Here is a 22,441-nt window from a genome sequence, read left to right on the forward strand (position 1 = left end):
AGTAGAGACGCATTGTCAGCTGGGTCCTTAATGAACTCATGGAGCAGCCTGTTTTCCTTTGCCAGGCTGTTACAAGAGGGAGAATTTAAACATAGCTTATTTTAAACAATGTGTTTTGGGGTCTTTGTTATAGCACCTTAGCCTACACACTAACTAATACAGCTAACAGTAAATTTGCACATTTATGTGTCAGTCAGTGTATTTATCCTTATATGGATTATCTGATCTAATCCTCACAACCGCCCTATGATCTAGACCTTGTTCTTATGCCCCTTCTATGAATAAGGGAATTGAGGCACAAAGTAAGTTAAGTAATTTGGCCAAGATAATGCAGCTAGTGAATGGCAGAACTAGGAATTAAACATGGGCAGTTGGCTTTAGAAGCTATCTTTTATCAATTAATTTTGTTATATCCCCTGAGAGAATTTGAGATGCTTGGGGGAGCTGAAAACGGGAATTCCTGTCCTACCACAATAGTTTTCAGTTTCTTTAGTTTCATGCCCAAAACCTGCATAGGAAAAATGAATTCATAGAATTGTTGATTATTTTATTTATGTTTTGCATTATAGAATCTTAATTCGGGAGAGACGTTTTAGGCTTTCTAGGCAATAGACTTTTAGGTACAGTAAAATTTCCAAAATAACTTTGGCAACTAGCGTGGAGTTTTTTACTTTCATTTTTGCCAAGGTAAGTACAATGGGAAAAGAAAAAAAAAAAACTATCATCTATCACTACTGTTCATTAAAGGACATCTTAACACTAAAATAAATAGAAAAATCATTACAGAAAAAAAAGAAAAAAATTTTTAAAGATTTTATTTATTTATTCAACACAGAGAGAGAGAGCGAGCGCACAAGCAGAGGGAGCGGCAGGCAAAGGGAGAGGGAGAAGCAGGCCCCCTGCTGAGCACAAAGCCTGATTTGGGACTCGATCCCAGCACCCTGGGACCTGAGGCGAAGGCAGACACTTAACCAACTGAGCCACTCAGGTGCCCAAAAAAAGAAATTTAATTTAATTGGATAAATTTACCATTATGAAAATGTCTTTCACTGCATGTTTTTTATTTTGGGGGCTATACCCATGACTGGTGGAAACTTTGACTTAGAGAAGCAGTGTTCTGAGAAAGAACAAAGGAATATTTGGTCTCACCTTCTGCCAACATTCAGTTCTGGGACTGTGTCTCATGCCACCATGTGGCAGGGGGCCTCTCTCCAGGTTTACTTTAGCAGGTGTCACTGGGCCATTTGAAAGTCTTTGGGGCCTACACATCACACATCCTTTAGTGGAGGGCAGCGCTGGCTGTAGTAAGAGATTGCTTGCACCTCTAACCTTTTAAAGCTTATGTCCTAAAATTCTTCAAATACCTGTTTTGAGTAGAAAATATAAAGTGATTTTATGGTTTTTAAGTCTCACAATTCTATCTTTCGGTTCCCACGTGTGATCTTTAACAGGAAAACTGATTGATTTGAAATTATTATTCATGTTCTCTACACGGTCACAATCAAAAACAATTTGCCTCTCATTCTCATGTAGAGATAAAATATTTGTTAAAAAATCCATAGTAGCTGTTGAGATGTGTGCTAACTTGATGAACTTGAGCTGAATATGGAAATGCCCTTCCAGGCCAAGGAAGTATCAAAGAAAATTATCACCTTAAAAAAGGTAGTTTAAAAATGACAATGTAGGGGCACCTGGCTGGCTCAGTCCATAACGCATGTGACTCTTGATCTCGAGGTTGAAAGCTCAAGACCCACAGTGGGTGGGGAGCTTACTTTAAAAAAAAAAAATTGCAAGGTTCTTTAACTTCCTCAGGTATCACCAGTCTGAAGGTACAAAAGGGAAAGAACATTAACACTAATGATTCGAATTCCACTGACTCTGGCCGCTACTGATTCACAGACGACATCAGTCCCATTTCAGAATCTCACGTTTATTTCAGGGAAGCCCCAGGACAAGTCTGAAAAGCAACCGTGTGCCCCCCCCCCCATGGTGGGGAGCTCTCCTGTGGCCCTGAGAGCCCTGCTTCTGCCCAGGGCAGAACCTGCCCCAGCAGAGCTGGCTGCGCCCCAGGGGGACGCAACATAGCTTTATGCTGAATTACCGCAACGTGTGGAAAACATGGCTGTTGCGGTATTTCCGCAGCCGCAGCGGGAGGATAACCCACCGATGCTGTTATTTTTATGTTAAGGCTTATTGTGGTTTAAACAAGAAACAATCCAGTGTCTTGGTTAGTGATGACATTAAATGTGTGAAGATTATACTTGGCATCAAGCGCTTGCATTCCCTCATTCCTGCAGGAATTGTTTACTGAGCACTGGTATATGCTGGGCGGTGGTCCCCATGCGGGGGGTAAGTGATGAAAACAGCCCCTGCTTTTGTGGAGAGTTCTCAGTCAAGCTGTTAACTCCAGTCCGCGTTACCTGCTCATCTCCACAAATATTGATTCCCATCAAGTTTTCTGAGATTCTGAGCTAAAGAATTGCTACCTTGAATAGCATAAATCGTGTGGGGAAGAGAGGTCTACTGTGTATTTTCTCTTTTATAATGAAAGTAGCTGTGAAAAGAGGAGAGTAAAGCTAAAAGGTGCGGCGACCTCAGGCTGGATTTCAGACTGAGTCTCTCACTCTAATTGCTGCCATTTATACTCCCTGCAGCCCCTTCCGTAGACCTGATACTGTAGGACGCTCTAGACCAGCTTACTTCCTAATGCATTTTATGGCATTTGGAAGCCCTCCAGTGGCCAAATACTACACCTTAAAAAAGAAAAAATCCTTTTGCTGTGCTGAAGGACTTAGGTGTGAAATGCACTCGTGTTTGCAACTTACTTTGAAATATATTCAAAAAATAAGATGAATTAATGTATGAAGAGATGAATAGATCTTTTTTTTTTTAAAGATTTTATTTATTTATTTATTTGACAGAGAGAGACAACCAGCGAGAGAGGGAACACAAGCAGGGGGAGTGGGAGAGGAAAAAGCAGGCTCCCAGCGGAGGAGCCTGATGCGGGGCTTGATCCCAGAACGCTGGGATCACGCCCTGAGCTGAAGCAAATGCTTACCAACTGAGCCACCCAGGCGCCCCAGAGATGAATAGATCTAACCATAGATGATTAGATATGTGATCAAGCAGAAATAACAATGCTAACTGTAGAATCCAGGTGACAGGTTTATGGGTCAGTATATAATCTTTCAACTTCTCTGTGTTGGAACATTATATAAAATATTGAATAAAAATCTCTTGGCAAGACTCTGAAGATTTATGCCTTGTAGTCGACATTATCGTATTAAAATTTTTAGATATTTAAGCATTTTCAGTAAAATTGTCTTCATTAATAAACACAAATTAATTTTCCTTAACATGATTAATTTCTAAATGTTTAAAAAGCACTTCTGCATTTCTTTTCAGAAAGGTTATACAATGGGAATATGAAATAGCTCTATGATCTTTTTTAATGTGTATTTTAACCGCAATGAGAAACACACCTCGCACTTGTCAGAATGGCTAAAATCAAAAACACTGGAAACAAATGTTGCAGAGGATGTGGAAAAAAAAGGAACTTTCATGCACTGTTGGCAGAAATGAAAACTGGAACTGGAAAACAGTATGGAGTTTCCTTTAAAAAAATTTTTTTTAATTACTTAATGATCCAGTAATTCCACTACTGGGTACTCAACCAAAGAAAATAAAAACAAGGGCACCTGGGTGGCTCAGTCAGTTAAGCATCTGCCTTCGGCTCAGGTCATGATCCCGGAGTCCCGTGATTGAGTCCCACATTGGACTCCCTGCTCAGCGGGGAGTCTGCTTCTCCCTCTGCCCTTCACTTTGCTAGTGCTCTCTCTCACTCTGTCTCTCTCAAATGAATAACTAAAATCTTTTTTAAAAAGAATATAAAAACAATAATTCTAAAAGATAATGCACTCTGATGTTTATTGCAGCATTATTTTAAATAGCCAAAATATAGGAACAACCCATGTGTCCATTGATAGATGAATGGATAAAGAAGATGTGGTATATATATGCAATGGAGTATCACTCAGCCATAAAAAAGAATGAAATCTTGCCCTTTGCAACAACATGGATGTGTCTAGAGGGTATAATGCTAAGTGAAATAAGTCAATTAGAGAAAGACAGATTTACCATGATTTCACTCATATGTGGAATTTAAGAAGCAAAACAAAGAAATGAAAAAGACAAAAACACAGACACTTAAATACAGAGAACAAACTGGTGGTTACCACAGTGGAGAAGGGTGAGAGGGATGGATGAAACAGGTAAAGGGGGTTAAGAGCACACTTATTGTGATGAGCACTGAGTAACATATGGAATTGTTGCATCACTAGATTGTACACCTGAAACTAATGTAACACTGCACATTAACTATACTGGAATTTTAAAAATAAATTAATGTTTATCTTCCTAGAATAGCTACTTTACACACTCGGGAAATTGTTAGCAAGTTAACTAGATTCACTTTTTTTTTTTTTTTTTAATCAGAGAAGCAGTTATTGACAATTTCTGACAATTAGTCAGGCTTCCATGTGGAGAACAAAATCCACCCTTAAGTAATTTAAGCTCAGAGGGATTTATCGCATGGTATATTACCAATGGCAGGGCTGTAAACCGAGCTTCAGGAGCGACTCTCAAATCCATGCTTTAGAACTGGGCTGTCAAAGGACTGCTGCTCGTGTCAGGATCAGGAAGCCACCCGCTGAACGGGGAAGGCGCCCTTACAGCCACTGGTTACAGCCACATCACCTTCACTGTGATATAGCCCATCGAGGAGGATGCCTCAGAGCCTGGCCCTCCCCCCCCCGCTGCAGTTCTCGATTCTTCACTGTACACAAATGCCTCTAGTTGGTGGAATTTAAATTATGTCCATACCTCTAGCTGCAAGGGAGTTTGAGAAATGCAGTTTGAGTCTTCCTGACACTAAAGCCTAGGAAAGCCCGTAAAAAGGAAGATGGCGTGAGATGAAAGGCTGTTGGAAACTTCAGTGAACAGATGATAATGAATGGGCTGACGGTACCTGAACACACTGATCAGCATGGCCACTGAGACTACTAGACATTATGACCCTTCTGACTTGTGTAGTAAGTAGCGGAGCATCTATGAAGCATTCTTGCCCCAAACAGCAAACCGAATCTGAGAGCCTCCAGATGCAAACACCAAGTTTACAAGAAAGAGAGGGATAGAGGCACACGCTACCACCACCCCAGGGCTGCAGCCAGTGCAACCCGGAGTGTGGGAAACTCTACGGACAAGTGACACAGATTCCTCAACAAATACATGGCAAGGAGAAAAGGGCGGGAAATCTAAAAAGATTTAAAAGACATATCACGTAAATGCAGCGTGGGGTTTGATTCAAACAAACCAGTTGTCAAAAACATTTTATGAGACTCAGAAATTTGAACACATACTTGAATAATTGATCACATTAAAGAATTGTTAATTTTTTATTTTAAATATTATTTTTGAGATTTCATTTATTTATTTGACAGAGAGAGAGAGAGAGAGAGCGAGCACAAGCAGGGGGAGTGGCAGGGAGAGGGAGAGGGAGAAGCAGGCTCCCTGATGAGCAGGGAGCGCAAATCAGGGCTTGATCCCAGGACCCTGAGATGATGATCCAAAGGCAGATGCCTAATCTGCGAGCCACCCAGGTGCCCCAGGCATTGTTGTTAATTTTTTAGATGCATAACAATATTACAGTTATGTCAACAATCACTCCAATCACTTTTACAATAAGCTCTTTGTTCTTTCAGATGGTTATACATTGGTTCTTTCATAATTAATTTATGGCTCTGTGTTTTATGCCAGAAAGTTTATTGTGCTAGGCATTTTACATATGTTAAATAACTTAATCCTTGTAACAGTGCTTGTGAGGAAGGTAAATTATAGTGTTCATTAAGAAAAACATCTATCACAGCCTTTCTGGAAGTGGACAAAAATGTCTATTTTAAAGTACACTTATGTCTAGGAATGAAGAAGGAGGCAGGCAGCCTTTCAGAGAAGTAACACCACTAATTATAGGGAAAGTAAATTATCAGATAATATCTCTTTCTTTAAGACCTCTTAGTTTTTATAAAGTAAACATTAGATTTGATGTTTAAAATAGTTTCAAACTGTTCTTTTATCCCTGAAAGTATGAGAGGACACCTATTGTCTCGTTTTAAAGATGAAGAACAACCCAAAGCACTGCCCCAGCCAGGTGAGATGAGTGTGAGAAGCACACTGAGAGCCTTGGTGTTATCAGACACAGCCAAGGTGCTGACACAGGGGCGACCCGTGCCCCCAAAACTAATTGGCTGCAATCTTGAACTTGCAGTTCTCTCTGTTAACGGGCTGAGACCATGCGTTCTAAAATTCTGTCCAGGGGCAAAAACAATCTTAGACATTACAGTGGTCTGTGCCCCTCCAAAGCTCAACAGTACCCAACAAAATATTCCTATTTCTCTCACTAGGGAGAATTTAAATCTATACTCTCTCCTTGTTGGGGTGTGGGGGCTGGTGAGGGGCTGATAATGAAAAAAAAGTTTCAGAGACACTGGCTTAGGCCAAAAAATGTTTTATCTAGTCTACTGTGATTATGTCGTTTTTTCAAAGGACTTCCATTTCGAAGAGCTTACAAAATCAAAATGCTAACTTGTTTTTCTAAAAATAATCCATCAAATGCTGCTTTCCTCAAGGAAAATTATGGTCTCTCTGCCTAATGGAAAATTGGTAATTCGTTGGTTAAAGGCATGTCTGAGTAGCTCCCTTGGGGAACTGCAGCCCCAGTTGACTAGAGCTATTCTTACAGTGAGCTTATTAACTAGTGATCACTAGTCTCTACTAAACTTTGTGCTTCGTAAACAATCTTAAAACCTGTTGGTAGGTAACCATTTAGAGTTAGTGTCCTATCCCTCTGGATTTCACAACCTTGCTTATATGGAACTGCTGTAGAATCTTCTAGCTTGAACTGAAGATACGAAATTGCTATTCCTTACCCTTAAACTGACACTGCCCTGAGGTAATACCAGAAATGTCACTCTGCTTGTCTCTAACGTTTATTTAACAGGATTTGGGTCTGAAAAAGATGCCCTCTTCACCCTGACTGAATGCCACCTCTATTCACATGATTTTATTGCAACTAATGTATTCAGACTGGATAGAGAAAATTGGGTTAGGCGCTTAAGAGGCTTGCAAGATAATGTGGAAGATATATTTTCAAAAGAGCTTATTTTATTTTATTTTATTTTTTAATTTTATTTTTAAGTAATCTCTACACCCAGTGTGGGGCTTGAACTCACAAAACTCTTGAGATCAAGAATCGCCTGCTCCATTAACGGAGCCAGTCAGGAACCCCTAAAACAGCTAATTTTAAATAATGTGGGAAAAAATTGCTTAGCATACTAGGGCTAAGGAGACTTGATGGAAGAGCAGTTGATTGGGCCACAAGTCAAGGCACTGATGCGTTGAGAAGTAGGAAGGTTTATGAAGAGAGTAGTGCTGCTGGACTTTGAAAGGTATACGCTTGAAGAAAGTGGTGAGGGCATTTCATGCAGGGGCTGGCTGTCTAGTGAGACCAAAAGAGCAAAGCACAGAGGTGAAAATTGCAAGGGGTATGTGGGGTAAGTATCTCTAGCTGAAGGTTAGGGTGAAAAGCCAGTGGTGGCAGATGGAGCTAGAAAGCTTGGAGCCACCTCGTGGGTCTCAAATGACACGCAAAGGCCTCCCTGCTCTCATGGTTAGTTCCCAGGGTTACTGAAGTGGACTGTTATATGAATACATAAAGCCACCTAACTCCTCATCTGCCTCCAACCCCACCGTCTTCATCCAGCAGAAAAGGACCAAAATTTTCCTGCATGTGATCTTGGACGAGTTAGTTAACCTCTCTCTGTACCCTGACTTCCTCTTCTATGAAATGGAGATTAAAGATAGTGCCCACATCATTAAATAGGTCACTCACAACAGTATGGGGATACAAAAGCATCGTATGAGTGTTTGTTAAATAAGTTATTTATCAAAAGTTCTCAAATAATTGTTTTGAGGCATAGGAAAAAAAGGAAGGATATTAGATCTGTACTAACTCCCAGCTATGAGCTTAAGACCTTTCACATTAAAAATTAGTATGTATATCATAGCCTTAATGTCATAGCTGAAAGGACTCCGAGGATTATTTTAGAGCTCATGTAAATTCTTTTCCCGCCCTAGGAGCTGCTTACAGAGTGTTATTAAATATGTGGATACATTTCGGGCACCTGACTGGCTGTTGGAATAGCATGAGACTCTTGATCTTGGGGTCATGAATTCAAGCCCCACACCAGGTATAGTTTACTTTAAAATGTGTGTGTGTGTGTGTGTGTGTGTGTGTGTGTGTGTGTGTGTCTGGTGCATATATATATATATATATATATATATATATATATATATATATATAAAGTGGGTACATTTCTATTTCCTTAAGGCTTCATTTAAAACTTTGGAAATTCCTTGGTTCTGAGCTACAGCCTTTTGACATTTTCCCTGTTCTTTACCAACTATATGTTGAGAAAAGGAAGCGAAAGGACACATGGCTATTTCATACACCTATGAACAGTGGAAAAGTGACAGTAGATAGGAAAAAAGTGGAACCCACATTAAGTATTTATAAACTTAGGACATTTTTGGTTTTCCATTGTTGTCATTGTTTCACTTAAATATTGCTGCATAATAAACCACCATAAAACATAATGGTTTCCAAACAACACTTGATTATTTCTCACAGTTCTGGGGACGAGGAGCGCTAGGTGGGATGCTTCTCTTCCACGTGGTATTGGCTGGGACTAACTCCACACAGTCTCTCATGGGTTGTGTGGTTAAGACCTTCTTTACATGCCAGCAGCAGGGCCCCAGGAGATGGGAGTAGCCTGATCTCTTAAGGTCTAGAAACAGAATCAGCCTAGAAACACATCTGCTGTGTTTTATTAGCCAAAGCAAGGTACAAGGTCAGCCTAGATACTAGAGGTAAGAAAACAGACTCCTCCTCCATGGGAGAAGCTGCAAAATATCGTGGCCATGATGTCCAGCATTCATCAGTTCTCTGGCTCTATGTTTTAAGGCTTATGAATGACATTTGACTTAAGTAACTAGCCCCTTTTCTAGTCGGTTAAACATTCTCAAACAGTGAAACCACCCACAGAAGCTTTTGGGTTGTTAGTTTCTTGAATTTTCTTGAGTGCCTTTCCTGACTTTTTGGATCCATACATTTCCTCTTGGTTTGCTTTGCTGCCCCCTTCTGGTAGAATGGGGAAAGGTTCGATGATAGTCCAACACCTACAGCCACAATAAAAGCTCTACTTGAAATCCTTTGTCAAAGAATCCCAACTTTCAAAAATCTTTGATCCTAACTTCCTAAGTGAATTCCGATGAAAGTAAAGTCTAAACATAAAACTGCTACATATGCATTTCAGTTTATTTCTGTTACAGGCAAATCGATAGTGACAGATGGAACAGTAACATTAAAATGGACAGCTCACTTTAGGTTGAAAAGATGATAAGAATACTTTGTTACGCTGATTAGCAATAGAAAATTCCCTAGAAACTGCATTTCTCTTTTCTGAAACAATGAAATGAGTATATATAAAATTTTATTTTTTAAAAAAGATTTTATTTATTTATTTATTTATTTATTTGAGAGAGAATGCGAGAGAGAGGGAGAGAACCTGAGAGGATGGAGAGTCAGAGGGAGAAGCAGACTCCCTGCCGAGCAGGGAGCCCATGCGGGACTCGATACCGGGACTCCTGGATCATGACCTGAGCCGAAGGCAGTCGCTTAACCAACTGAGCCACCCAGGCACCCTAAAATTTTAATTTTTAAAAATGTTTTTCTAATGTTAACCTCAGCTAATCTCTGTATCTTTCAAATTATGACATATGTAGGATCCCTAGATCGGTATTTTAAATTTTTTGCATAGAAGCTGCATGAAAATGCTATTGTGTGCTTACTTTAAATACAATGAGAAATGCTAAATACTTAGATTTTATATTTAATATAGTATATTATTTAAATGCTTTTTCATATTTAGTATTAGAAGACGTTGGAAATATTCAAATAGGTTACATATAAGTAGGTAAAGCTAAAATTTAGAAGGCACAAAACTTTAAAATATTACAGAGGTGTAGGTGATCTGCACATTTGTGTACTTATCAAACAATCCTACTGAAGAATTTTTCAGTTGGAAAAAATATAATATTGAGGGTTGAGGTGAGCCAAATGGGTGAAGAGGGTCGATAGTACAAACTTCCAGTTATAAAATAAATAAGTCATGGATATGTAATGTACAGTGACTGTAGTTAATAATACTGTATTGCATATTTGAGAGTTGCTAAGAGAGTGGATCTTGAAAGTTCTCATTGCAAAAAAAAAAAAAGTAACTATGGAAAAAAATTACTAGTTTAAAAAAAAATAGTATTTTAAGAAATTTAGAACTGTTTTCCTGTTTCCTGCTTGGCGATTTGGGCATAATTCTGTAGTGGCTAAGACATTTTGGCAAGCACATTTTCAAGTCACAACTGCTACTTCATTAAGTCATAATAACAGTACATATGCCATGCTATCTCTAAAAACTGTAAAATGACTGGAATCTTTGGAATTCCCTTCCCCCACTAACTCAACAAAGCCCAGATTTGTTGTAGTACAGAACAGAGACACACCTCCTGGAGCTCCCGGAGCATAGCTGCTTTCCACTGGTTAAATGATCTAAATACCGGTCATTTGCACATCTTACGAGATTTGTGCCCCTTAAAGACAAATAACTGAGGAAACAGATTGCAGCAAATCTGTCAAGAAAATACAGTTTATATTCAAAACTACATCTGCTTTGCACTTTTAGCAAATATGCAAGGGCTTCTTATTGAGTGGATATGTGCCAAGATCTTAGTTTAAAGCCTTTACAATTCTCCATCTGCCGGGATGAAAATTTGAGCTTCTGGCCTTTAAGAGCTGTGTAACAAAGATCCAGTATTAGAGAATAGAGTATTTAAAAACTGAAATTAATTCACATTTCATTATTCAGAAAGCTATTAATAGAGTCTGGGGGCGCCTGGCTGGCTCAGCTGGTAGAGTGTACAACTCTTGATCTTGGGGTTGTGAGTTCAAACAGCATGTTGGACGTAGAGCTTACTTTAAAAAAAAAATTAAAAAAGGAAAGGTATTAATAGAATCTTAATTTTTGATATCCGATGTAACATCACTAAAAGCAGATATTGAGGAGAGAGATCTGTGTAAGAAAACAAAAGGAGCAAGAACTTTTCCCAAACTAGCACAATAGTGATTTAATTCAATTTAATCCTATATTTAGGATTAAACTAGAATGAGTTCATGGATTACAATCAAGAGTACCAAGTATGTATTTCAACAAAAATATTATAATCAGAATACATTTTCCAGTTCAATATAATTAAGATGGCATTCTTTTTTTTTTTTTTTTAAGATTTTTTATTTATTTATTTGACAGAGATAGCCAGCGAGAGAGGGAACACAAGCAGGGGGAGTGGGAGAGGAAGAAGCAGGCTCATAGCGGAGGAGCCTGATGTGGGGCTCGATCCCACAACGCCGGGATCACGCCCTGAGCCGAAGGCAGACGCTTAACCGCTGTGCCACCCAGGCGCCCCAAAGATGGCATTCTTGACTTGAGTTTCTCTCAAAAGCTTCAGATTGCAAATTGCAATTATTCTTTTTATTGCTCCCCTTCACATTTAGCACAGAACTGTCTTTTTTTAGTTTAACTGTGAAAAGGTCCTTAATATATACGTAAAGATGTCTTCAGAACAGAGCCGCTATTCAGTTTGGAAACCATGGATATATTCTTGGGAAAGTACTCACAGTTAGCGGATAGCTTTCTGACCACTCTGTACTTTTGAGCTGGCTCCAGGAGCAGGGACAAGTATATGAACAACCTATTATTAAGCTTCACTCCCTGGGTGTATTTATGTGGGTGCTTTAAATCACGTGTCAAGAGGTATGAAGTTTGAAAATACAAAGACTTAATAGAAGGGTGCTTGGGAATGTAAATCAGAATCAGGTGTGAACTATCTTAACATGTGCTATGGACTTGGATTCAGTTCACCTATTCAATTGACATTTATTTTCTACTCTGTCAGAACGATGTTTAAGAAAATACATACATTCAAAATTAGTTCAACTTTGTACATTTAGCGGTTTTCAAAGTGTGTGTGTGTGTGTGTGTATGCCAACATTTTCACTAAATATGATCATTTCTCTCAAGAGGCTAGGTTAGTAGAGCAGAAGGTCTAAGTACATTGATAGATAAATGGGGTACAGTATAGACACAAAGAGAAAACGGTTGATTGACTTGATATGGGAAACAGGATGAGATAAAGGGCTTAATAAAAGATATAACGCTTGAATTAGTCTTGATAGATGCATGGGGCTCACCAGAACAAGGACAAGGTAGGATGTTCAATACAGAGGGTATAGTATAAGTAAGGTCTAGTAGGGGGCTCAGGAAACTTTTTTTTCTTTTAAAGATTGTATTTATTTATTAGAGAGAGAGCACAAGTGAGGGGAGGCAGAGGGAGAAGCAGACTCCCCACTGAGCAGGGAGCCTGATGCAGAGCCTGATGCAGGGCCCGATTCCAGGACCCCAGGATCATGACCTGAGCCAAAGGCAGATGTTTAACTGAGTCAGAGGCTCAGGAAACTTTAAATACAGTTAACCCTTGGACAACAACTTTGTTAAGTTGTTTCTAGCTAATTCTAGCTCGGGAAACTTTAAATACAGTTAACCCTTATACAACAACTTTGTTGTTTCTAGCTAATTCATTATGCAAGTTAGGGCCCCCTCTGCAGCCAAATATCTGGGTATAAGTTTTGACTTAACTACTAATAGCCTACTGTTGGAAGCCTTACTGATGACATAAAGCCTACTGACATATATTTTGTATGTTACATGTATTAGATACAGTATTTTTTAAAGATTATTTATTTATTTGAGAAAGAGAGAGGGAGCACAAGCAGGGGGAGGGACAGAGGGAGAAGCTGACTCCCCACTGAGCAGGGAGCCAAACACGGGGCTCAATCCCAGGACCTGAGCCAAAGGCACACACCCAACAAACTGAGCTACCCAGGCACCCCTAGGTACAGTATTCTTACAATAAAGTAAGCTAGAGAAAAGAAGATATTATTAAGAAAATCATAAACACTGGAATATTACTCAGCCATAAAAAAGAATGAGATCTTGCCATTTGCAAGGTATTATGCTAAGTGAAATAAATCAGAGAAAGACAAGTACCATATGCTTTCACTTATATGTGTAATCTAAAAAAACAAAACAAATGAATAAGGCAGAAACAGACCCATAAATAGAGAACAAACTGATGGTTGCCAGAGGGGAGAGGGATTGGGGGGATGGGTAAAATGGGTGAAGGGTTGTGGGAGGTACCGAATTCCAGTTATAGAATGAGTAAGTCATGGGGATGAAAGGTTCAGCATAGGGAGTATAGTCAAGGGTCATGTGATAGCGTTCGTTGAATGGTGAAGATGGTAACTACAACTTGTGGTGAGCACAGCATAACCGTAGAGCTGCTGAATCAGTCAGTATGTCTTGCACCTGAAACTAATGTGACATTATATGTCAACTAAATTTCAATAAAAAGTTTTAAAAAACTTTAACGAAAATCAAGGAAAATATATTTACAGTACTGTATTGCATGTACTGAAAAAAATCATATTGGGGCACCTGGGTGGTACAGGTTGGTTAAGCCTCCGACTCTTGATTTTGACTCAGGTCATGATCTCAGAATCATGAGATCAAGTCCCAAAATGGGTCTGCTAAAGTTTCTATCTGCCTCTTTCTCTGCCCCTCCCTCTGCAGGCTCCTGTGCGAGCACATGCCCACTTGCTCTCAAAAAGAAAAAAATCATGTATAAATGGACCTGTACAGTTCAAACCCTTGTTCAACATTACGACCAGAGCACAGGTATAAACAGTTGAAGGCTGTGGGGGCCAGCAGCAGACAGATCTTGGATGGGGTGTTGCGTCATCTGCTAAATTAGGCTTGATCCCGTGGGCCTGGCTTTCCAATTTGAGTATGCATCAGAATCACCTATGGTGCTTGTCTAACACACATTTTTTAAAATTTATTTTAGTAATCTCTATACCCCATGTGGGGTTCGAACTCACCACCCCAAGATCAAAAGTCGCATGCTCTTCTGACTGGGCCAGCCAGGTGCCCCTAAAATACACATTTCTTATCCCCCTTCTAATTCAGCTCCAGGGGAGGACCCTGGAGCCCGAATTTTAAGGACACGCCCTAAAAATTCTAATGCAGTAGAATTTGGGCCACAGTTTGAAGAAATAGATTTTTTAGGGAGAAAGTAACAATTAGAAGAGGTCACGAGCAGGTCAGATTGGCCTTTTGTAGTGAGGAAGCTGGATTGAAGAGATGAGTCTCGACTGCACAGTAGGCCAGACGACTAGTAAGCGTATTGGAGAAAGACGACGCCATTCACCAAGGTAGGGGATAGTGCCCATGTTTAACCTAAATCAAGTTTCAACAAATAGAAATGTGAAGACTTACAATATTACTACAAAAGTTCGCTTAAGTATCAAATTCTCCTTGGGGTTTTTGTGCTCTCATGGTTTCATTCCTGGCTGTATTAATTCCCTATTATTCATCTCTAGTCTGGACACTTCTTATGAACTTCAAAACTACCTATGGACTGGACATCACCTCCTGGGTGCTGGAGGTGATCCCAAACTCAACATATTCAAAATTGAGATTTTCCTTTCCCAACCAGAATTCTGGGAACCAAGAGACCGTCCCTTTCCCTCATCTTCATCTCGTTATCTAAATAGGAGTAAGAACTTAATTCCCTATTTGTAAATTCAGTCTCAGAAGATAAAAACTGATATGCAGTAAACTCTTCACATTCAAGAATTTATTTAATGTTCACAGTTTCAAAGACTTTAAGTGACCCCAGAGATTTAGAACAGTTATGTGATTTCCCTCAGGCAAAAATCTTAACCACAGATTCTATCCAAGGCTATTATACTTAGTTACTTAGCTAATGACTGAGGCTGACTCAGCACTGACCTGTAACTACAGCTTTATTGCTCGGTTTATGAATAGATAGAGAAAATGTCCATAAAGTAAAAAGTACTAGAGTGAAAAGTCCTATTTATGAAAAATTGCTTCCAAAGGAAAGCTGATTGTGTTATGATGGAAATGGAAATATTTAAAGGCCTTCGTAGCCTTACTATAACAAGGTAGAGGTTTTGGATAAAGAGGCACGATGAACTTGGTAATGGTTTATCTCAGATACAAATGAGCTTACCATATGCTTTACATGGAAGAAGAAAAATGAGTAACTGGTCTACCAAGTGTTCCAAGCACTATAAAAACTAACCCGTGAGAGAAAGCTAAAGCTAGGAAATGGCAGAATTTAAAATATTTTAGAGGCACCTGGGTGTTTCAGTTGGTTAAGTGTCTGCCTTCAGCTCAAGTCCTGATCCCTGGGTTCTGGGATCAAGCCCAGTGTCAGGCTCCCTGCTCAGCGGGGAGTCTGCTTCTCCCTCTCCCCCTCCCCCTGCTTGTGCTCCTGCGGGTGCTCTCTGTCAAATAAATAAAATCTTTCTTTTTTTTAAAGATTTGACAGAGAGAGCGAGAGAGCACAAACAGGGGGAGCAGTTGAAGGAGAGGGGTTAGCAGGTCCTCCGCTGAGCATCGAGCTCGATGCAGGGTTTGATCCCAGGACCCTGGGACCATGACCCGAGCCGAAGGCAGACGTTTAACCATCTGAGCCACCCAGGCGCCCCTAAATAAAATCTTAAAAAAATACATCATCCTAAAGATAGGCAATAGAATGCAAAGAAAAAGAAATCTAGAAACATACGGATCAATGGATACCTAACTGGTATCAATGGATACCTGACAAAACTGTGTAACAGTGGAGCAAGGGCATTAAATGGTGATTGATCAATGGGAAAATAAGAACATCTCCCTCATTCCCTGAACTAAATCATGTAGCCTTAGGTAAAAAAATATAAATTCCTTGAGACTAGAATAGGTAGTTCATAAAAAAAGAATGCCCGTGTGGTCGGTCACAAGCACATAAATGTGCTCAACATCATTGGTCATGAAGTAAATACATACTCAGATCATGATCAATACCACTTTGTACCCAACAGGAAGGCTAAAATGAAAGTCAAGAGCAATCCCGAGAAACACGTAACAATTAGAACAACCACTTAGGACAATTGTTGGGCAGTATCTACTAAAAGAGAATATGTATGCGTACACTGTAATCCCAAAATTCTACTCCTTGACATATAGCCAACAGATTTATGTATATATGTACACCAAATAACACATTGAAAAAAGTTCCTAGTACCCTCAGTGCAGAGTCTGCTTGGGATTCTTTCCCCCTCTCTCTCAAATAATCTTAAAAAAAATTGTTCTTAGTAGCATAATTTGTAATATTCCCAAACCAGAAATAACATAGTATCTATTAACAGCAGATTGGACACAGTGGGCTACATTTATACGATGCAGAATTCTATAGCAATGAAAAATAAGTAACTGCTACTCATATGGTAACGAACAAATCTCAGAGGTCCAAGGCGAAAGCTTCTCAGTGGCTGATCCCATTCTGTTGCTCAACCTAGATGGTAGTCACGCTCACACAGGTGTGTACGTTTTGTGATTAATATGATTTTTGCACTCTTCTGAATACATGTTATTTTTCAGTGAAAGATGTTCCAAGCAACTCTTTCCCAACAAAAAAATGTTTGTAAATGATTTTAGTACATTATACAAATCATCAAGCATGTGGAGGAGCTAAATATTTTTCTTCAGTTATACTTTATTTCAGTTTAAATTTTTTCAGGAAAATGATATGCTAAAGAAATGTATGTATCTTGTGAACGTCAAGGGTCCACTGTATTCACATTTCCTTATGACCAAGATATATGGGGAAAATGTGAGATTCTAAGAAGCGAACACGAAGACCGTTGAGCTTAAAGAAAAACTGACAAGAAATTATTTTCTCCTGAACAGTAATCTTATTCACATAAGGTCACTCTGTCTCATTTTAGTCTCGTAATTTCTTCTCCCTTTTGTATACAGAGGGAAAATACAGACGTCCATTAACTTCAATCCCTGGAGTCAGAATTCAACTTGAGACATATGGATGGGAGCTATGCTCCATTTGTGGGATGGGAAGAAACCAGTTCCCCTTTTCTAGCCTCACATCTGTTTGGATTGTATCTTAGTAGGCAATAATGAGAAGGCTGCCTAGGGCTGACTCAACCATAAATATTAGAATTAGGAGAAGTATTAGAATTGCGAAGCCATGTTTTTTTGTGAATGGTGCTCCCTATTCTTTGATTAAGAGCTTAAACCTCATTCACACTCATGACTTACAGGCTGAGCCAGCAGGAAGGTGGACACTAACTCTAATCTCCTAGAAATGAGGAATGAAAAACCAAGACAAGCAGACACTGTAAAATTGTTTTTGTTTTTTTAATGCAGGTCAAATATCCTGAAACATACATGTATTTTGATAGTCTTCTAATGCCACTTTAGTTCAAATATTAAAGTAACACACACGAGCTAAGAGAATTCAATATTGTTCCAAGGCACTTACTGAATCTCCATGACTAGATGAAAACAAGGACAATTAAGATGAACAATTAGTATATAATATAAAAATAACTTTTTGCTTACAATTTACAAAATGTATTATTATTACAATCTTTGATCTCTGATAACCTGCAATGCTGGCTGCATGAATCCAGCAATTTTAAAATTCAGAAACTATTTTCTAAAACTTCAGGGCAAATAATTTACAAATAAGGTACACAAAGATTTAGACCATGCAGAAATTTCTTACATCTTCTGTTAATAATATTTTATGACTGCAACTTTATCAAATTATATACCTACTTGCCCTGTACATATACAAAATAATGCATACATGATAAAACATTAGCAAAAGAGTAGTCCTTAAATTCAATTTATCATAAAAGTATTACTATATTAACATGTCTACAAGCAGCGTGTAACAGGTTAAGAGACATTAAGGCAATAATACTTGAAGTTACAAAATAAACCAATGTAATACTTTCCTAAGTGTAGTATAAGGCAGGTAGATGGTCCAAGCAAAAAAATACTAAGGTAACAATCTACACTGCTGTTAGTCCCACATTTTTAAGATGGAATACTATAAATCTGGCTTTCAGTGGCACTTGAATTTTCCAGTATAAAGTGTCTTTTAGCTCCCTGAATCATGTCCATTCTGAAGGTGGATCTCTTGGTCCTTTGGGTTTTCCACAGCGATTACGAAAACCTGTAATCAAAAGACCAGAGTAATTGGTCAGTGTTCAGAAATGTATTTTAATGTACTAAAAACTCTTAATTTGCTTTGGGTAGTTCATTTAAGAACCTAAATAAATCAGCACAAAGTATGGTAAACTCTGCCTTCTGGAAAGCCTGAAATGATGGCAAATAACCATTTCTCATTCTTGCCAGCACTAACTACATAACTAAAGTTTTAAAATTATTTAGTAAACAAATTACCAATATCTGTGGCCTCTGTTGGACTTTCTGATATTTGATCTTTCTTGTTACTGAAAAGAGGCGGACATTCTGTACAAGTCTCTGTGTGAATACCTCCTGCTGGATGATCTAAAATGCAAAATAAAGCCATTGTTAACCACCAATCGTTTGTAGCATCATATGTAGAACCCTTTAATTGCTTTAATGTCTATATTAAGTTAAAAGAGCAGGTTTTCTCTCTTGGGTATCATAATTTCAGAGGCCCAAATACATTTAAATGCAATGGTAATGAACACAGGAAATCATGTTAGACGTTCTTGAGGGCACTTAGAAATCTTCAGTGAGTTGTTCTGCAATGTATGGATTCTCCTTACGCTCTTTATTTAATAAATCTAAATCTTGCCATTTTATATTTCCTTAAAGTAGTTATACTATGTGCCAGTGTCCTAAGGCAATAATTGTAAGTGAAATGCCTTTATATGGAAATCAATGACAATCAAGTTTATAGTCAATTAATGGACTACTGGCTGCTGCTTTTTTTTTTTTTTTTTTTTTTTTGGACTACTGGCTTCTAACCATAATTTTTTTTCCTTTGAAAGTTTTACATCACTTCAATTTTAGTTTACTTATTTAATTACCAATGCCTAAGATTAGTAACAAAAGAAATTTTGTTAAAGAAAAAATTTTGGGGGCGCCTGGGTGGCACAGCGGTTAAGCGTTTGCCTTCGGCTCAGGGCGTGATCCCGGTGTTCTGGGATCGAGCCCCACATCAGGCTCCTCCGCTATGAGCCTGCTTCTTCCTCTCCCACCCCCCCTGCTTGTGTTCCCTCTCTCGCTGGCCGTCTCTCTCTGTCAAATAAATAAATAAAATCTTTAAAAAAATAAAAAATAAATAAAACTAAGCTCTACACCCAAAGTGGGGCTTGAACTCATGACCCTGAGATGAAGAGTCCCATGCCCTACCAACTGAGCCACTCAGAGACGCCTGAACAACTCTTCAAAAACCTAAAAATTATTTGATCAGCTCAAGGTCAGAACAAAAGCAAGCCGAGGCCTAGTCTAGTAGGAGAGACTGACAAGCACATTATTATTATACTGGTAAGTTTGATAGTAAAATGACGCAGAGTGCAATGGAGACAGAGAGGAGAGGCATGGCGATTAAACTAGTGGTTTCAGGGCCAACTTGTAGAAAGAAATGATGATCTAGTCAAAAGGCCTCAATTTTCTCAGTGAAGTAAAAGGTCATCTACTGAGTGAGAGTAGGACTGATGATTTCACAAGAAATTAAAGATTTATTTTTTAACTATTACTATTATTATTTTGGTGGGCAGCAAAGCAAAGTTTACTGAGGGATAGTACAAAAGCTCCTGAAGAGGGAGGGGACCCGAGAGGGTTGCCCAGCAGAAATTAAAGATTTAGAAAATTCAAGGAAAACAGAAAGGACACCAACTAGAGTATATAAGATAACTAAGCAAAGCTAAGGGCCCAACTGTGGATGAAGATCCAGAATTGTAGGCTCACTCTGTAAAGCAGAGTGATGTTCCCTAGCAGTATTCAGGAGTCTCGAGGGATAAAATAAAATGGTATGGGAGTTAGGAGCAAGTGGAGGATAATTTCAAGTACGACTAGAGTAATGGAGGACAGTGTCCAGATTGGCTAGAGAAGAGAATCCAGAAAGGAGTTAGCATATATTAAGAAATAAAGGGCCCAGGGATCCAGCAATATCAGCAGTAGTTATAGAATAAAGACAGTAACAATAATAGCTTGCTTCCATTTGAGTGCCTATCATGAGCACAGTGCTGATATTCCATGAATGTGATCTGATTAACTCCTCACAACAATGCTCTAGGGTAGGTGCTATTATTACCTCCGTTGCACAGAAGGGGGAAAAAGGCAACAACAACAACCAGGGCTAAGATTAGGTGACTTGGCCTAAGTCCCATAGTAAGTAAAATGGTAAAAATGAAATTCCAAACCAGGTGGGCTTGACACTAAAGCTTCTGTTCTTTTCCTTATGATACGCTGCCCCACAAAAGTAGACCAAGAGTAATAATTTATGAGAGGGAATGCAACCCCGTTAGGCAAAGATGCAGGGAGGGGGCAGTTAAAGTAGAAGGGAGGGCAAGGGCAGAGATGACGGATGAACTGGGGGAAATGTACAGGCTAGGATGTTGGATGAGCTGCTTTCGTGGTCACTGATTTATAGGAATTAATAATACCTTGATGTATTTTTACCATGATAATATAAGAAATTTGGCAAAAAAATTTTCTAACTTAGAATTACAACACTGGGCTAAACTACATAATCTTATTGGTCTTCACGAAGGTAGAAGTACTAAAAGGAAGAATTCCAAACAACAGATTTTTAGGGACCTCATTCAATAATCAAGGTGAATTGGGGACATTTTTTCAAATCACTGTCAGATCTAGATTCTAAGTGTTTTTATAAACAACAGAAAATAAAACACAGAAAAATATTTTTAAAATAATTTTTTCTCCATTAGCCTGTAACTACCAATAATAATGTTGTTACTTTCCAGATTAATAATATCTGATACAGTAATTACTTTAAAAGAATTATACTGACATAGTTCAGGCTCAGTACACCATGAGACATGCTATTTTATGGAGATTACTCTATATAATCTATAACAAAAAGGAACAAAATCTAACTTACCACATTTTTCAGTTCCAGAGGTTATCAAGCCCTAAAAGGAAGACATTTTAATAGCTATTATAATATATCCCCTTCATAACAAATAATAGAAAAATTTGGTCTGAGTATATATCCCAAGAAATCAACATCTACTAAAACTCTCAGTGTCAAAGGGAAAGAAGTCAATGGTGCTTTCAATTAGGCTTAAAATTTTTTTAATGTTATGGTATTTTATACTGAGATCAAAAAGACAGGGGAACTACTTCTTCCTTCTAGATGGAAACTGAAAATGCAGGCGATACTACACAAAGGAACATACAACTCCATTTTGCCAGTCCTCTACCATATTCATCAAATTATGATATCATAAAACATAACATCATTAGTACAGGTTACTACTGTTTTATGTGCCAAGTAAAGTATATTATGTTTCTTAATCAACTGTAAGATGTACCCTAATTTGGGGAATATTAAAATATGGGGTAAATATGAAAAATATCAATGTTGATGAAAAATGGTATTTCCCATGACTAACATATTTAGCTACCAAATACTTCCTGAATGTGAAAGGAAACTTCTTGTGACCAGACAAACCAAAGGATGGGACTATGTACTTAGTGTTACAGTGGGAGGAACAAAATCTAAGTATTATAACCCTGAAAATGTAACTCCTGTTCTATTCACACCTCCAAAATGATTTAAAACATGGCATAATTTACAAATTTCAAAAACAGTCTTTTAGAAAAATGAAACTCTGAAGTCATGGTCCTATGTACCTCATGTTGCCCTTTCAAAAAAACTTCCTGTCTCACATTTTATATAGATTTTCATCTGAAATCTTAGCATAAGAAATGCTGATCAAAAATTATATTTAATAGTCTTAAGGTGACAGTTATTGTAACAAACTCAGATAAATTAACAAAACAAAAGAGCAAAAACACTGAGTTATAGCTACTCCAATCCCAAAAGGACTCACTTCAGGTATTTTTTGTTCAGACTGTTCCTGACTTTGAAGTTCACTCCATTCAGATCTCACAGGTGTATCTGAGAAAAATGAAATCTTACAATTAACATGTTTAATTCTTGAATTTCTTGCATTAAAGTGAGATACAAAAACAGACCCTATAGATTTTTTAGAACTATCACTTCCATAAAATATTCTCTTATCTATTAATTCAAGAAACTCCCTTTAAATTTCCTTTCTTAAAATTTAATTAAAAGAATTTAATCATCAGCGTTTATGTTATTA

The 22,441-nt window shown here is 38.3% G+C and overlaps 1 protein-coding gene and 1 long non-coding RNA gene across 5 annotated transcripts in view; one reads left to right on the forward strand and one right to left on the reverse strand.

Annotated features, from left to right (window-relative positions):
• LOC103658654 overlaps nucleotides 1-17,566 on the forward strand; it is a 54,023-nt gene extending 36,457 nt beyond the window's left edge. The window contains exons 3-5 of the long non-coding RNA XR_567228.2: nucleotides 8,191-8,303; nucleotides 13,854-13,958; nucleotides 17,106-17,566. This is a non-coding gene — a long non-coding RNA (uncharacterized LOC103658654). The remainder of the gene's footprint in view (nucleotides 1-8,190; nucleotides 8,304-13,853; nucleotides 13,959-17,105) is intronic.
• PTPN12 (protein tyrosine phosphatase non-receptor type 12) overlaps nucleotides 17,478-22,441 on the reverse strand; it is an 85,174-nt gene continuing 80,210 nt past the window's right edge. For all 4 annotated transcript variants that reach the window (XM_040644329.1, XM_040644328.1, XM_040644326.1 and 1 more), the window contains 4 exons: nucleotides 22,169-22,236; nucleotides 21,214-21,244; nucleotides 18,558-18,665; nucleotides 17,478-18,327 (listed from right to left, as the gene is read on the reverse strand). In XM_040644329.1, coding sequence (XP_040500263.1) covers nucleotides 18,266-18,327; nucleotides 18,558-18,665; nucleotides 21,214-21,244; nucleotides 22,169-22,236 — 269 coding nt within the window. In that variant the 3' untranslated portion in view covers nucleotides 17,478-18,265. The remainder of the gene's footprint in view (nucleotides 18,328-18,557; nucleotides 18,666-21,213; nucleotides 21,245-22,168; nucleotides 22,237-22,441) is intronic.

The sequence above is a fragment of the Ursus maritimus genome, unplaced genomic scaffold (assembly GCF_017311325.1).
Source record: "Ursus maritimus isolate PB19 unplaced genomic scaffold, ASM1731132v1 scaffold_3, whole genome shotgun sequence".
In the NCBI taxonomy this organism is placed as follows: domain Eukaryota; kingdom Metazoa; phylum Chordata; class Mammalia; order Carnivora; family Ursidae; genus Ursus; species Ursus maritimus.